This window comes from Mytilus edulis, chromosome 10, assembly GCF_963676685.1.
Source record: "Mytilus edulis chromosome 10, xbMytEdul2.2, whole genome shotgun sequence".
Classification (NCBI taxonomy): Eukaryota; Metazoa; Mollusca; class Bivalvia; order Mytilida; family Mytilidae; genus Mytilus; species Mytilus edulis.
This window is the reverse complement of record NC_092353.1, coordinates 40,484,363-40,502,351: the sequence shown is the minus strand read 5'-3', so window position 1 is coordinate 40,502,351 and position 17,989 is coordinate 40,484,363. Positions and strand designations below refer to the sequence as shown.

General features: G+C 35.8%; 2 protein-coding genes across 2 annotated transcripts; both read left to right on the top strand.

Annotated features, from left to right (window-relative positions):
• Positions 1–13,220: 13,220 nt before the first annotated feature.
• On the top strand, positions 13,221–13,798 carry LOC139492769 (uncharacterized). The gene is made up of 2 exons (XM_071280919.1): positions 13,221–13,538; positions 13,655–13,798. Exons 1-2 carry the CDS (start codon positions 13,221–13,223, stop codon positions 13,796–13,798), a joined length of 462 nt encoding a protein of 153 aa, XP_071137020.1.
• A 32-nt stretch (positions 13,799–13,830) lies between these two features.
• Positions 13,831–17,697, top strand: LOC139491165 (uncharacterized). Its single transcript, XM_071278584.1, has one exon. It carries the CDS (start codon positions 14,101–14,103, stop codon positions 15,823–15,825), a length of 1,725 nt encoding a protein of 574 aa, XP_071134685.1. The 5' UTR covers positions 13,831–14,100; the 3' UTR covers positions 15,826–17,697.
• Positions 17,698–17,989: the final 292 nt, after the last annotated feature.

Genomic DNA, 17,989 nt, shown 5'->3' with positions numbered 1-17,989 from the left:
AGGATTATACAAACTACGCCAGAAGCGCGTTTCGTCTACAAAACTCTTCAATGACACTCGAATCTAAAAAGTATAAAAGACCAAATAAAGTACGAAGTTGTAGAGCATTGAGGACCAAAATTCCTAAACGTTTTGCCAAATACAGCTAAAGTTATCTATTTATGAGGAAGGAAAACCTTAGTAATTCAAATATTCAAAAGTTCTGTAAACAGTTAGTTTATAAATATGACCATATCAATGATAATGCATGTCAGCACAAAACCATTCATAGTCCATTTTTGTAATATCCTTTTAGCATGGCTTGTTACTTATGCATCCGCCAATTTGTTGACAATTTAGTGACACACATGTTTCAAGCATAGTTTTACGTCTCAATCTTTTCATTTACGATGGTCAAGAAAAGAAAACAGTCGTACAACCCCTCGAATGAGAGTAACTCTTCAATGTAATGACTACACATGAAATGAGGGACCAATTTCATGTGATAAAAGCTGTTGTCTTGTTGTACAAACCACTTCTTAGTACAAAAGGGCACATCAGTATTTTTCATTTTAAAGAAACTTTCCCTGCGAACTATACTGGTATTATATAATCAAAACATATTCATTAATTGTGTTATATTCCAGGACTTATATTTTCTTTATTATTAAAAGTTTAGTGGCCCCCTCATTTAAAAAAGTTTTAAGTTAAAAAAAAATCTGTTGTTTTAAAGTAAATGTTTAGTGTTTATTCATTAAAATGTTCACTCTAAAATAAGTTTGAGAGAATAATCATAGACACTATGGGGCATAATCATCTTATTTAAGGGAGGGGGAGGGGGAAAAAAGTTTTAATCGAAAATATATAGTTTTGTTACTTGGCGGAAAAAATAATAAAGTGGCGAAAAATATATTATTTTGGCGAAAGAGGTGGCAAAAAAATAATTGACCCAGGGGAAACCCTGTTGTTCGCTAATCTTGTATGTCAGATCGTATTGTCTATATAAACAAAGTAGATGTGGTATGATTGCCAACGAAACAACTCTTAACAAGAGACTAAATGACACAGAAATTAACAACTATAGGTCACCATACGGCCTTCAACAATGAGCAAAGCCTATACTGTATAGTCAGCTATAAAGGCCCCGCAGCGACAAATGTAAAACAATTCAAACAAGAAAACTAACGACTTAATTTATGTACAAAAAATGAACGTGAAACATATATGTAACACATCAACAAACGACAATCGCTGGATTACAGGCTCCTGACAGGCATATACATATTTATGTGTCTAGTGAAACATGTCAGCGAGATTCCAACACTCCCCATAACCTGGGACAGTGGTGTAACAGTACAATATAAGAACGAACTATAGAAATCATTTGAAGCAGGCTGAACTCATTAGATGGATACAAATAAAAATACATCTGACAAAAACACAAAGTTGACATTACCGGTTACTTGTATATCCCAACAACAAAATAGACTCTAAGTACAGATCTGAGAGTACTCGCAGTTACTGACAGCTAGTTCAAAGCCACTATCAACTAATAAAACAAAATAATTGATAAGAAAAAATCATGCTTCCATTATGCTTATAAAGAGTGACAGTCTACTATATGTATCGGAAAACTTTGTCTTCTTTGTAGATCATGCCTTGATGATTATTTTTGTTATTCAATATTTAATTTATATCCGTTATTGTAACTTAATCATGCAAGACAAAACGGAAAAAATAAATTAGTAAAAATCGTCATTTAAGGGCAATAACTCCAATAAGTAGTCATTGGGCGTTTTCTTCCATTTGTCTTAATTGTAGATGTTGTCTTGCTGATTATGTTTGCTGATTTAAGTTTCTAGCTATCTACAATAATTTGTAAGATATCAGTCAAAATCGCCAACTAATTTTAAAAATCGTCGTCAAAGGACAATAGCTCTTATTAGGAGTCGACTGACGATTTTGACCATTATATTTATTTGTAATACTCTCTTTCTAATATAGTTTTCAAGATAAAAGGCAAAAATGAGAAAAGCTCAATTGGTCTTTCGTTCAAATGAACTAAAAAAGTAAAAGACCAAAAGATAAATAACAGTATACAAAACACAACATAAATAAATAAAGACTGAGTAACAATGATCCCACCAAAAATCGAGGGGATGTCTCTTGTGCTCTGGAAGAGTAAACAGATCCTATTCAACCTGTAGAAACCTTCTTGTAGCTTATGTAGGGTCACACATTCTCGGCATTGGAACGCACTGTGTGCATTTCCTTGTCGACCTCTTTTTATTTTCATATGACTTAGAGTTCTTTCAGACACTTGTTAAAAACGGGAAGATCAAGGAAACCAGGTCATTTAATTTTACATTCAGATATATTGATGATGTCTTTCCATTAATAATAAAATTTAATGATCTAATAATTAAATTGATTTATTGCATTAAAAATACACTAAGTTGTTTATTGTGTTTCAAACGTGCGTCAGTCCATTATTTACGTTTTGCCATTTACATAATTACAACCATATATTTAAACATACGAAAGAATATGCTTTGAAGCGCCTCGTGGACTTTGGTCATATATAAGCACGTGCTCCCGCTAAATTTTCATTCCACGAGTATTTTTCAAGATTGCACAACCCACCCTCCCTCCCTTTAACAAACAAAATTGCTGCTGTTTTTAGTTTATTTTTCAGATTACATGGTGAACAGATCCAAATGTATTGAATGAATTAGATTGTCATGGATCATCAAAAGTGTCAGACGTTTTAATATTCATCGGCAGATCAATGAAACCTGAATATTCAAGGAATTTGCAGGAATAATAAAAAAAGAGTGTCTATATCGTCATGGCATTCCGTTCAATATGGAAAGTGCGTTGGATGTCATCATCAACATGATTCAACTGGCAGTGATTTATTCACATATCGTTCATTAAGCTGTTATGGATCTGCCCAGCAGCTAGAAATTTTTATGCATTTACTGTTGGTTTTCCTTCAGTGACCAATTGTCATCAACTTTTAACTTGTTGGCCAGTTTGTTGATGTTGGTTGTTTGTTGGTTTATATTGTTGAATATTGTTGAATAAATGCCATGACAAATAATCAGCCAAAATTTCAAATTTAATTGTTTGTTTGTTGTTTGTATTGTTCTTGCGAAAGAATTGAACATAACACATCTGCAGTTGTATATTCATTGTGCACATTAAATATGCAATAATCAAAATTTGTCCATTATTGGGATCAATTGATATATCTCCCAGAACTAGAAATTAAAAGAACAACAGACACGGCTCTCTCCGCCTCATTCTTAGACTTACACCTCCAATTCCACACACACTGTCATCTTAGTACTAGAATCTGTGACAAACGAGACGTTTAAGTTTTGACAAAAATCATGTTTTCCCACCATAACGTTAACAGAAACATACCTGCATATGGGATATATACATTTCCCCACGTATACGGTATTCAAGAGCTTTTAGCTGCTACTCAGACTGTGGATAACGTCACCAGTATTAGCAAAGAAATTATGAACTAGGATGTAAGTCAAAGAACGTTATTTTCCTAAAAAGAAGTTCATTGGAAGGTACCAAGATCTTATTGATAAATATCACATAATAACTTCACAAATAATACACGATGGTCTTGAAGTATAGATGTTGGGTACTGACGTTGTTAACGTGTTATAGTAATTTGTCATTTTGAATATATGTTTTACTGTTTTTGTTGGTGATATCCATTTCATGTGGCTCGGTTCTTAAACATACCGTCAAGGTGTTATTGTGCTATGGTAATTTTTTGTATTCTTGTCTTTTTGCTTATTTGTTTTGTCTATATGCTTTTTTGTGTTTCTTTGACTTGTTACATATTTCTATGTTTTTATAGTGCTTAAGATTATAACACAATGTTTAATGTTGTACCCCTATTTTGACATTTTTACATATCATTATATCTGTTTGTTTGTTCACACATCGTTGTCAATGTAATTGGTGTTTTTTTGCGACTGTCATATAAGTGAGAGGTTTAGCTAGATATGAAAACATCTTTAATTCATCGTTTTCTATATATTACGAAAATTCCTGTACCGAGTTAAGAATATTACAGTTGTTATCTATTTGTTTAATGTGTTTGAGCTTTTGATTTTGCAATTTGATTTGGGCCTCTCCGTTTTTGGATTACTTTTTCCGTTTATAATATCAGAATTAGTGGTGAATATAAAACCGATTTGTTTTCTTGGTCTTATAAATGTGCATTATATACCTCCTATATGGAGTAATTTTCATTCAGAACGATAGGAATCAACCAGGACGTTACCATGTTTCAATGAAATATGCTCCATGGCATAAAATAATGACCTGTGTGAGTAAATTATTTTCCTTGATAAAATGCAAACTATAATTTACTTCAAAATTATATGCGTCTGACAGTTTTTTGTTGCCGATTTAGGAATTTATTTTTTAATTTCAATCTGTGATAGGTGTCCGCATTTATATTTTTGAAATAAATAATGTGTGAAGTTGTTAATTTGTCGCTTCAATACAGAGACATTATCATATATGTGAGATGACTTTTAATATAAAACTTTGATAACACTTTAGAAAAAAAGCCAGATTTATCATATTTGTGTGTAAGATTTTGAAAATCTTATTAATTCACACTGAAAAGGTAATCAAACTGTGACCTACATGTATTAATATTCGTTTTCGTGTTATATGCACATTGATCACGGTTTCGTGCTCCCTTCGTGTCAGTTCTTAACTTTTTGTTACATTTATATGTATACCTTTTACTCTGTCAAACTGATCAAATAATAAAATATTCGTATAGTCTATTGAATAGCATTAACGTACTTCACAATGAGGTCGGTGGAAGGGGAGTATAGAATTATATCCTCACTATCTGTAAAAAATATGTATTGCTATTCATAAAAAAATCATTCTGAATATCTTATTCGATTCAATTATAATCACTTTTCCTCGATCGAACTTTCATTAAGAATAGAAAAAAAAACAATTGCATATCATGGGCCAAAATTCCTATAAAAGATCAATTGATAATTCTTCTGACGTGAATAATTTGTAGATAGCATTTTTCTGAACATATTTATCGCAGACTATTACACATGTAACAGTTTCCAAAATAGCTAAATATTCAATATTGTTATATAAAGTAGTTTGAGATATTAGGCAGATATCAAAGCAGGAGTGCACACGCTTGAATGTCTCGCCTATTTCATTCATACTTCAGTTCATGTTGGAAGTCTGTATATGAAGGTTTTACTATAAGTATCAAATTAAAATTGAATATGATATTGTTGATTATAAATTTAATGGCAGTGTTTTATAAAAAGTAAAATCACAAAAATACTGAACTTAAAGGAAAATCAATTCGGAAAGTCCATAATCACATGGCAAAATCAAATAACAAAACGTATCAAAAACGAATGGACAAGAACTGTCATATTCCTGACTTGGTACAGGCATTTTCAAATGTAGAAAATGGTGGATTAAACCTGGTTTTATAGCGCTAACCCTCTCACTTTAGTGACAGTCTCATCAAATTCCGTTATATTTACATTGATGCGTTAAATAAACAGACACAATTAATAAAAATAGTCGAAATATGGGTACATCAGTCATAATCGTATAACAATTTTAAAAGGAACAATTTAACAGAACACAAAAACATCTATACTATCTACGAACATGAGTGTATGACGTCAGAAAATTTTATAGGTCACATAAATTTGTCGTTCAATGCGCATGCAAACGATTTTGAAATTTACAAAGGCTATGTTAGCATACAGGGTTAAAAAATCAAAAGTATGTAAGAATAAATTTCAGAAATAGACCGAGATTTAAACTAGTCCAAAAGTTATATATAGATTTTATAAGAATCCACAAATAGTCAATTCCACTACGCGATTGAATGATTTTGACGTTTGTGGTTCAACGTATATAGTAATTCATAATAGAAATATATCATAATGACATATAATAGAACAATATCATACTGTTTGGATCTTTTGATATGTCAGTTACTCACCGTTTCTTTCTCTAGTACTGATGTTCTAGTTTTGTTCTCTTTTGCCTTGGCGATCGAACCTCTTTTCTTTCATATCTTTTTAGAGGGAACGATCTAACCTTTTGATTGGTCAATCTTTGGGTCATAGGCCTTATTATAGGTTTTCTTTGTTTCTGATAGATTGGACAACAGACATATTTGAATGCAGTATTGAAATTACCTGCTTGATAAACTTATTTGTTATATTCATAAAATGCTTCATATTCTTGGATTTTTAATATTTTTTCATGTCAGTTGATTTACCTTATTCTAATTAACAAATCATAAGAATGCCATTTTAATATTTTGCGAAAGGATTGAATGTATGTATTGAATGAAGGAATATTTGTGTTGACTTGTACCGTGTTGTAATGTCTGTGCTGTCTAGTTTTATTTAAGTAGTAGTCTGTTTATGTGAAGTGTAGGTCATATGAGTTATATTTATGTTCAACTTGGTCATAATTTGTATACTTAACAGAGGCGGATTTAGGGGGTAAGGCCAGAGTGTCCGCCCCCCCCCCCCCCCTCATCAAATGTTTGTGGAAAAAAAAATGGTTGATTATATAGGGAATCACGGAGGCATGATTGGAGAGGGTTCTCTCTTTTGCAGTCAGTGGGGCCCAACTTATGATACAAATCAGAATTAGGAAACTGAATGGATCTATCAATGCCCAAGCTCTGTAAATTTTTAAAGACCCAAATGTTGCAAAACACTTATCCTACTTCCATGACAAATATGTTGTCCCCGCAGATAAAGCCCCAAACAATATCGTTTTTGTGTTTAAATCTCCTTACATTAACTGCTTGATAAACGAATTAGGTATTGACGATTCACTTGGAAACTCAACATATACCCTCATGATACTGTAAGGCATTGGAAGTACTTGTTATGATATTATAAATTCAGAAAAAGGAAATATTATTCTTTTAAACATAACGGTTGTGTTCTTACGCATAGTAACTTGGCTCGCACGAGCAAGTAAAACATTTTTTTTAATCAAAGATATGGCATTAATTTACTATTTTTATGTATGGATTTCACAGGCCAAAGTTTCATTTTGTTGTTTACCAAATATAAAAGGGGGAAGCATTTCATTAGCTAAAACATAGTTTTACAAGTTAGGTGTGTACATATGTTGGTACTAGGGTGATAATTATCAAGTTTATCAAATTTTTAATGTGTAAAACACTGGAAGTGAAATGAATTTTTCATTTGTTTACATTTTTGTTGTACAAGTGTTACGGCAGGGAATGTATGTAATTACTCATGGCTTACCTTCTACATGCTATATATCATGTAATTCCCGTATTAAGGATCATTTCTTGTAACCAAATATTCATATTTAAACGTCTAATATGCCTGATATACATAGGAAAATACTTCAATCGAATTGTTTATTTACGGAGACTTTGTCGTCTGCCATTTTGTGGGGACCGAAACATGTGTTTTGATATCTTTAAATACCAATTCGTCCCCTGGACATTTGATCTAATATTGTATTTTTAATACCACAGATAAGATTTTTAATAAGTATACCCTGCCGGACACAAATATATTGTAAATATTTAGATGGTTGAAATGAACTATGTTGTATGTTATTTACGTATTATGTAATTACGCAGATCGTCTGCTAAATCAATGCGCGCGCAGTGGTGTCCGATTGTTTATTTCAAGCTTCTTTGTCGATATTTCAGATGCTATAGCTTTGTTTTGATATTTTATGTATAAGGACAATGTTCGGACAACTTAAGATGATATGTATATTATGTTTTTCATTATCTGAAATTTTTATAGTTCCGGCTTCCCGGAAAGGACAAGTTTCCATTGGATTAGTATGTCACGTGACAATTACAATTTAGTATATAAACGCGCGAGCACTCAGCAATGGCAGATAGCCCAAAGTTTTGCTGGCGGCAAGTTCAAACCTTGAAAAACAAATAAAGCAACAATAACCTTTAGGTGAGAATAAGGATAACATAATGAAGTTTAATGATATTTAATTAGCCGTCTTTTGTACAGTAAGCTATCTCCCACCACGTCGGACACCACAAATATGTATTTAAGGATTTATGATTCAGTACACTTGAACGCAACTGTTTATTTATATAGTTTTACGATGTTATAATGTTACATACTTTTAACAGTGAACAAATAAAAACTGTTAACATTGGAAAGATAACTTTATTTTATTGAACTTGGACACATACAAAAAGCACAAGAATTTACACTGATGAAAACAATAGATGTTGGAGGACGCTCGTTCAAACATAAAAACTATGGAAAGCCGTTAGGAACAAAATTAGCTCAGTAACACTCGAATACAAGGGATTGCTCAATACATACATATTAAACATTCCGAAGACCATACCTGACAAGTAATTTGGGAAGTTTAATACAAATGTAGAGTTGCTACATGAGTCGCACACTGTATTTAAGTGTTATTAAAGTAAACTACCGAGTATAGGACAGGATGCTCTCGGGTGGCTTACAATTTGGTGTCAGAAGTGGGATGCTAAAATTCTAATTAGCATCCAGGATACGAACCTTGGAATAACCTGTCAACTTAAAAACGTGGTTTAAGCCCGACGTGGTGGATTTACTGTACAAAAATTTATTATAACTATAAAATATGAAACAACAAATAAAATAAAAAGTCTTTATTTAGAATATGGCTGATGCTGGTAGGAACTCCCCAGACCCTGAAATAAATTTCCGTATGGAAAGGGATTTAAATTTAGATGACTTAGGACAAGGGGATCAAATACACACTGATGACAATGACGACTTTGATAGGGAATCAATTTTACAAGGTCATGGTGATGAAGTAGATCAGAGACATAAAGGACGGGATGAATATCAGAGACATGATTTTGACGATAGGAATGGTAGGGGTAATCATAATATGCAACCAATTGGCCCACCAAAGGTAACACTTAAACCTGAGCCCTTCTCTGGTAAGGATTGTTGGGAGGAATACTTGTCGCATTTTGAGGACTGCGCTGAATTGGGACAATGGGGAAACCGTACAAAACTGTTGTTTTTGGCAGCTAGCTTAAGGGGCCAAGCAAGGACATACTACATGAGCTTGTCTGCTGGCGACAGGCGCACATATCAAATGCTAACACAAAAGTTAGATCAGAGGTTTGGGAGTTCAAAACACAAAAAATCGTTGGCTCTCAAAGTTAGAGATGCGCAGGCGCATGGCAGGGGAAAGCATAGCTGAGGTGGGGGATGATATAAGGCAACTAGCGCAAAAGGCGTACTATGACCTGGACCTAGCAGCGCAGGAGTCTCTTGCATTAAACCAGTTATTCAAGGTAATAACTGTGGAGATGAAATGTCGTTGTATTGACAAGGAATGCCACACAATAGCAGACGCTGTTGATGTAATAGAGAGGTATGAATCAATATTGGGGGATCAAGACAAAAAGAAGTCAACAATGATCAGAGCTGTGGAATCCAAGGACACCGAAGGACACATGAGTGAAAAGGATTACCATAGCAATTTGCAGGAATTACAAGATAGGATAGCAAAGCTGGAACAAGGACATGGAAGTCGGGAATCAAAGAGGGCAAATACTGGCAGATGCTACGGATGTAACTCCCCAGACCATTTTATGAGGAACTGTCCACACAAAAACAACCAAAGAGCTAGAGGGAATTTCCAGGGCAACCAAAGACAAAATACCTCTTTTAATCACAACCAGGGAAACGACAGAACGCTGGCTCAATAGGTCGTGAGCTAGTGACAGAAGATAAAAGGCCTGATATGAAGGGAGAAAAACATGTCCGGACAGGACATATAGGGGAAACAGATGATAATTGGGATAACGGGTTTTATACAAATGGATTAATTTTTGGGTTTCCTGTCAACTTTTTAATTGACAGTGGCTCAACAGCGTCAATATTATTTATTGATGTTTACGAAAAATTGCCTTCAAATGTTTGGTTTTCTTTAGTACCCAACAAGTCCGAAATATTTGACGTTAATGGCAATAAGGTTTTTGCCATTGGATCGATCATTTTAGAACTAATGCTTGGTCAAGAAATTTTCAGTCAAAATTTTATGATATGCAATATCAATCAGGATGGAATACTTGGACAGGATTTCTTACTAAAGGAAGTTAGTAAAGTAAATTATCAGCGCATGGTCTTGCACACGATCCACAACCAGGAAATACAATGTTGGATTGGAGGGAAGGCAAATATGATTTGCAGAGTAGAAATTAAGGACAACATGACAATTCCTCCAATGACGAGTACTATGATGCCTGTAGAAATACCGGGAGTCAATCATTTAACAGAATACGGATTAATAGAGGGCACGACAGGAACAGCCAAGTCTACATTAACCATACCTGGGATTATAAATACACAAGACCAAGTACACTTTGTTAATGTTGTCAACTATGGTGACGACGAAGTTAAACTGTATAAAAAGGAAACAATAGGAACATGTGAATCATATACTGAGCATGATTTGAAACCAGAGCAGATTAGAACACTACAGAAAGATTGCTTTACAGCTAGTGAAGAAATACCAGAACATCTTACTGACTTATTAAAAAGGAGTTCAACTTATATAAATGAGGACCAAAGACAACAACTCTCCAGACTCCTTTCACAGTACCAAAATGTATTTTCAAGGACAGATGATGACATAGGGAGGACAGACCTTGTAACACATAGAATAAATACAGGAAATGCAGTACCCTTTAGGCAGAGATCTAGACGTATGCCACTTGGAAAGCAAGAGATGGAAAAATCAGAAGTCAATCGGATGTTGGACAAAGGAATCATCGAACCATCTTCTAGTCCTTGGGCATCAAATATAGTCCTTGTAATGAAGAAAAATGGCAGCCCTAGGTGCTGTGTTGATTACAGAATTTTGAATGACGTCACGATTCCGAGAGTAGACGAGTGCCTCGACTCGCTCGCTGGGGGGAAATTCTTCGGATCAATGGACTTAAATTCAGGATTTTGGCAAATCGGCATGGCTCCTGAAGACAAGGAAAAGACCGCATTTCTGACAAGTTTAGGGTTATACCAGTTCACTGTCATGCCCTTTGGACTTGCAAATTCACCATCTACTTTTGAGCGTCTGATGGAAAATGTTCTCAGAGGGCTACAGTGGAAAGAACTATTACTCTACATGGACGACATCATATCAATAAGTTCGACATTTGAAGAGGGTCTTGGGAGGCTGGAAAGAATCTTTATACGTCTACAAAATGCACATCTTAAATTGAAACCTGCCAAATGCATTTTCTTTCAAAAACAAGTTAGGTTCCTTGGGCATATCGTGTCCGAGGAGGGAATTTCCACTGATCTAGAGAAAACAAAAGCAATAGATGACTGGCCTGTCCCTAAATCTGCAAAACAGGTGCGCAGCTTTTTAGGACTTTGCTCTTACTATAGGCGATTTGTTAAGGGATTTGCAGCAATTGCAAGACCAATGCACAAAATTTGTGAAAAGAATAGCCGTTTTGCTTGGAATGATGAGTGTCAAAAGGCATTTCAACAGTTGAAAAGCGCTTTAACAAGTACACCTGTACTTGCCTACCCACTGCCAAATTTGCCATTCATACTTGACACAGATGCAAGTGATAAGGCTGTCGGAGCAGTGTTGTCACAAATTCAAGATGGTCTTGAACGAGTTATAGCATACATGAGCAAATCTATGAACATACATGAACAGGCATACTGTGTAACCCGAAAAGAGCTACTTGCTGTAATTATAGCACTAAAGACATTTCATCATTATCTATATGGCCAGGAAGTTTTGCTGCGCACAGATAACGCAGCTGTATCAAGGATGAAAAATCTAAAGAAACCCACTGGTCAAACAGCCAGATGGCTCGAAGAACTGGGAACTTACAATTTGACAGTAACACACAGAGCTGGAAGGAAACACTCAAATGCCGATGCTCTGTCCAGAAGACCTTGTAAATCATGCGAGAGACAAGAATCTGGAAACCACGCAAGCGACGATGAAACAGACGAAATCCAACTTGAAGAAACTGATTTTGTTAACCAGGAGTTACACGAAAATGAAGAACCAACACCAAGAATAGAAATAGTACGAGTATGTACAAGAAGTCAGACAGGAAATCAGTATAGTGCTACACCAAGTGGTTACTGCATTGATGGATAGGACCCAGATAGTATCAGACAATGCCAATTGGAAGACCTAGACATGTCACTCATTGTGACATATCTTCAAGAAAAGAAAAATAAACCTGACTGGGACCAAGTATCAAAAGGAACATCATTCCAGAAAACAATATGGCGACAATGGGATAGGCTAACAATAAACAATAGCATGCTTTATAGAAAATTTTATTGTTCTGATAAAGACGATGTAGACAACTTCAAATTGCAGCTCCTGGTACCAAAATCACACCAAAAGAAAGTCTTCAAGTATTTTCATGACGTTCCATCTGCAGGTCATTTAGGACCAGATAAAATGCTAAGTAGGATCCAGCAACTCTTTTACTGGCCAGCTATGAAAAGCTCCATCACAAGGTACTGCAAGGAATGTGACCAGTGTGCTGCTAGGAAATCACTGAAGCGGAACAAGGCTCCGTTAGGTCAATACTTGGTTGGCGAGCCTATGGAACGTGTTGCGATTGATATTCTTGGTCCACTTCCATTAACAAAACGTCAAAACCGCTATGTTCTGGTCCTTTGCGACTGCTTTTCTAAATGGACTGAAGCATATGCTATTCCGGACCAGGAATCCCTGACCATTGCCCGTACCATCGTGAATGAATTTATTTGTAGGTTTGGTTCACCATTACAGCTCCACTCTGATCAAGGAAGGTCTTTCGAAGCAAAGCTGTTTCAAGATCTGTGTGATCTACTTAAAATTGACAAAACTAGAAGTACAAGTCAACACCCCCAGTCCAACGGAAGCGTAGAAAGATTTAACAGAACACTCCTAAGCATGCTAACATTTTATTGTCAAAATGATCAGAGAAACTGGGATGAGATTTTGCCACAGGTTATGATGGCATACAGATCATCAGTTCACGCCAGTACAGGACAGACCCCTAACATGATGATGTTTGGCAGAAACATATTTCTTCCTATGGAAGCTGTTATTCCACGTCCTGATGGACCAAACGAATCCACATCCCTGAAACAGATAAATATGTAAATGAATTACAGGACGCAATGTCAAAGTCACATGTACTTGCTAGGAAACATCTGAAGCAGAATTCTGAGTATCAAAAACGTCACTATGACTTGAAAGCAGTAAAGCGCGAATTACAAGTAGGTCAAGCTGTATGGCTTTATGATGCATCGAAGAAAAAGGGAATTTGTCATAAGTTGACATCAAAATGGAAAGGACCATATGTTGTTACAAGGAAAATTGACGACATCACTTACCTTGTGAGAAGGTCAAAGAAACAGCCAGGGAAGGTCTACCACATTGATAGACTACTGCCCTATCAAGGACGGAATCCGCCCACTTGGTTCTCCAGTAGGAAGGTTTGAGATGCCTTTCAACGTTGTTTGAATAGCCGAAATTAGTTGTACAAGTTGTTACGTTTTTAATTGTTTTGATGAGTTACTATGTTTAAGAGTAACTGTTTGACTTTTCTCAGACTGGAGAAAGTCATGATGGAATTCCTAGAGTTGGATCCACTCTGGAAGAATATGTAAGGGAGACAAATGGCCATTGTTTCTCAGGACATATTATTGGCTGTAAGGGAAGGATGAATCTTCCTGCCAGGGGAGTGGCAGATTAAACTACTGCCAAGCGTTTTTTTTTTGTATGCGCAAGCTGCGCGGCGGAAAGCAATTAACGACAACTTACTGTCTTGAGGAGGCTTGAGATTTTTGAAATAGGGAGACCAAGGGGGTGGATATCATATTTTTAGACTGAAACTTAGCTTGATCCATTTACTACCAGCATATGCCATATGGGGGGGGGAGGATTTTAAACACACAAACAAATATAGTCACACTACAGGACACTACATGATATTATGTATTGTATTAATATATGTTGTATGGTGGAGGGATTTATAATTGGTGATTCAATTTCAGAATGAGACCATCATCCCAAATTGAGGCAAAGTGTTGGCTGTGTCCCATGACGTTTAGGACAAGGAGACAACTGAAAAATCATCTGGCAGCTGCCCCACACAAAAGGCTTTCGGTCATTTGTGTTTGGTGTCCTGAAGAGAAGTCCTACAGGAGGATGGTTGACCTTAAGGAGCATGTCATGGCTCACCACCGCAGTAAAATAGAACTGATGCCTTATAGCTTCCTGAGCGAAAACAATGGGTTTTGGATGGCAAACTACCCAGAGACATATGCTAAGGTAATCCTACCATCAAATGAGAATTCACAGGAAGCAATGAAAGCCAGGATTGAGGTTCTGGAATTTTTAAACAGGGTGGACAACACCAACAGAAAGAAAGAGGAATGGACTCTAGGGTGGAAGTGTCCGAAGGAGATGGTAAAAGGTACACAAGAAGAAGAGGTTGAGTCGGAGAAACCCAATGGATCTTACTCACCAACACGCCCCACTATTTATGAAGGGCTGGCCCTCCAGCAACTAACTTTGGGACTTGGAGACTCTACAGCCATTTTTAAATTGGACCTTGGAGTTTCTATAAGATTTTATATGATCCATTTGAATGACTCCGTTCTTAGAGACCAAAAAATGCTTGACGCTCTGATTAGAAGGATGACAGCACTAGTTAACACAAAGTACGCAGGCTCACATACCTTCTCTGTCTCGATAGACGGTAAACTAAAATCTATAGTGACTCCTGTAGTGGCTAGGAAATTATCAATAAAGGAGGAGTATATAACGGATATAAAAACATCAGGCGAATTAATCCCGGGAAAACAGACAAAAGCCGCCACAAATCAACTATCACCACTGAAAACACCATCAACATCTGATATCATTTTGGAAGACGACAGCGACAATGAAGAACCAGAGATTTTAGAGGAACCAACAAGCCAGAAGAAGGGTAGAAAGACGACCGAGAAAGAAGAAGAGAGATATGTAGAGAAAAGAAAGAAAAAGACTAACCACCAGGAACAGAAGGCAAAGAAAATAAAGAAAGGAAAGGATTACAAGAAACAGGATGAGGAAATGACATTAACAGAGGAAGGACAAAAGAGAACGGAAAATCAGGAACAGGAGGAGATCAAACGGAAAGAGGAAGAACATAAGAAGCGGGAAACACAGAAACAGGAGGAGGAAGTCAGACTAAAGGAAGCAGAACAAAAGAGAAAGGAAAAACAGGAACAGGAGGAGATCAAACGGAAGGAGGAAGAACATAAGAAGCAGGAAACACGGAAACAGGAGGAGGAAGTCAGATTAAAGGAAGCAGAACAAAAGAGAAAGGAAAAACAGGAACAGGAGATCAAACGGAAGGAGGAAGAACATAAGAAGCAGGAAACACGGAAACAGGAGGAGGAAGTCAGACTAAAGGAAGCAGAACAAAAGAGAAAGGAAAAACAGGAACAGGAGGAGATCAGACAGAAGGAGGAAGAACGTAAGAAGCAGGAAAAACAGAAACAGGAGGAGGAAGTCAGACTAAAGGAGGCAGAACAAAAGAGAAGGGAAAAACACAAACAGGATGAGGAAATTAGAATGAAAGAGGAAGAACTAAGGAGACAGGAGGAGACAGAAACCAAGAGATTAGCAGAAGAAACCAGGTCAAATGAAGCAGAACTAATGAGACTACAGGAAGGAGATAACCTGCAAAGTGAACAGTTTTACACTGCCAGTGAAAGAGCAGACAAACTTTAAAGGAGAGGTGGGATGCCACTTTTCCCAGCTGGGAGGAGGGAATGGGAAAAAGAAGAAATCGTAACTTTGATTACCATACCAGCTGAAGTGAAATGGCCCCCGAAGAACTGGAAAAACATGACCCCTGAACAAAGATATTTCAATTGGGAGTATGCTAGCATTGCATTGGAGTTAAACACCGGGAAACAGCTTCAATTTTCAAAGGAGGAGCTTCTATTAAAGTATCACTTTTTGGCACTTCCAGGCACGAAAACCCCACAATCAACAGAGGGCAATACAATGACAGTTAAGTCTAGATACTATCTGTACCAAGCAATTGCCAATATCATTAAGAGTAAAACAGACGATCCCACCACCTTACAATTGCTTGATATGATTGAAGCATCATCATCAAAAAGAGACACATCAACAGACATTATCTTGAACAAAATTGATGCAGTGGGTGTACAACTTAGACTTGGTGAAGACCAATAAAGAGAAAGACAATTTATGAACAATTCTTTTAAATAACATAGTTATACTGGTTTTTTTAATTCAGGAGAATTAATATATATTGAAGTTGGGGGAAGTGTAAGGCATTGGAAGTACTTGTTATGATATTATAAATTCAGAAAAAGGAAATATTATTCTTTTAAACATAACGGTTGTGTTCTTACGCATAGTAACTTGGCTCGCACGAGCAAGTAAAACATTTATTTTAATCAAAGATATGGCATTAATTTACTATTTTTATGTATGGATTTCACAGGCCAAAGTTTCATTTTGTTGTTTACCAAATATAAAAGGGGGAAGCATTTCATTAGCTAAAACATAGTTTTACAAGTTAGGTGTGTACATATGTTGGTACTAGGGTGATAATTATCAAGTTTATCAAATTTTTAATGTGTAAAACACTGGAAGTGAAATGAATTTTTCATTTGTTTACATTTTTGTTGTACAAGTGTTACGGCAGGGAATGTATGTAATTACTCATGGCTTACCTTCTACATGCTATATATCATGTAATTCCCGTATTAAGGATCATTTCTTGTAACCAAATATTCATATTTAAACGTCTAATATGCCTGATATACATAGGAAAATACTTCAATCGAATTGTTTATTTACGGAGACTTTGTCGTCTGCCATTTTGTGGGGACCGAAACATGTGTTTTGATATCTTTAAATACCAATTCGTCCCCTGGACATTTGATCTAATATTGTATTTTTAATACCACAGATAAGATTTTTAATAAGTATACCCTGCCGGACACAAATATATTGTAAATATTTAGATGGTTGAAATGAACTATGTTGTATGTTATTTACGTATTATGTAATTACGCAGATCGTCTGCTAAATCAATGCGCGCGCAGTGGTGTCCGATTGTTTATTTCAAGCTTCTTTGTCGATATTTCAGATGCTATAGCTTTGTTTTGATATTTTATGTATAAGGACAATGTTCGGACAACTTAAGATGATATGTATATTATGTTTTTCATTATCTGAAATTTTTATAGTTCCGGCTTCCCGGAAAGGACAAGTTTCCATTGGATTAGTATGTCACGTGACAATTACAATTTAGTATATAAACGCGCGAGCACTCAGCAATGGCAGATAGCCCAAAGTTTTGCTGGCGGCAAGTTCAAACCTTGAAAAACAAATAAAGCAACAATAACCTTTAGGTGAGAATAAGGTTAACATAATGAAGTTTAATGATATTTAATTAGCCGTCTTTTGTACAGTAAGCTATCTCCCACCACGTCGGACACCACAAATATGTATTTAAGGATTTATGATTCAGTACACTTGAACGCAACTGTTTATTTATATAGTTTTACGATGTTATAATGTTACATACTTTTAACAGTGAACAAATAAAAACTGTTAACATTGGAAATATATTTAACTTCATTTTATTGAACTTGGACACATACAAAAAGCACAAGAATTTACACTGATGAAAACAATAGATGTTGGAGGACGCTCGTTCAAACATAAAAACTATGGAAAGCCGTTAGGAACAAAATTAGCTCAGTAACACTCGAATACAAGGGATTGCTCAATACATACATATTAAACATTCCGAAGACCATACCTGCCAAGTAATTTGGGAAGTTTAATACAAATGTAGAGTTGCGACATGAGTCGCACACTGTATTTAAGTGTTATTAAAGTAAACTAC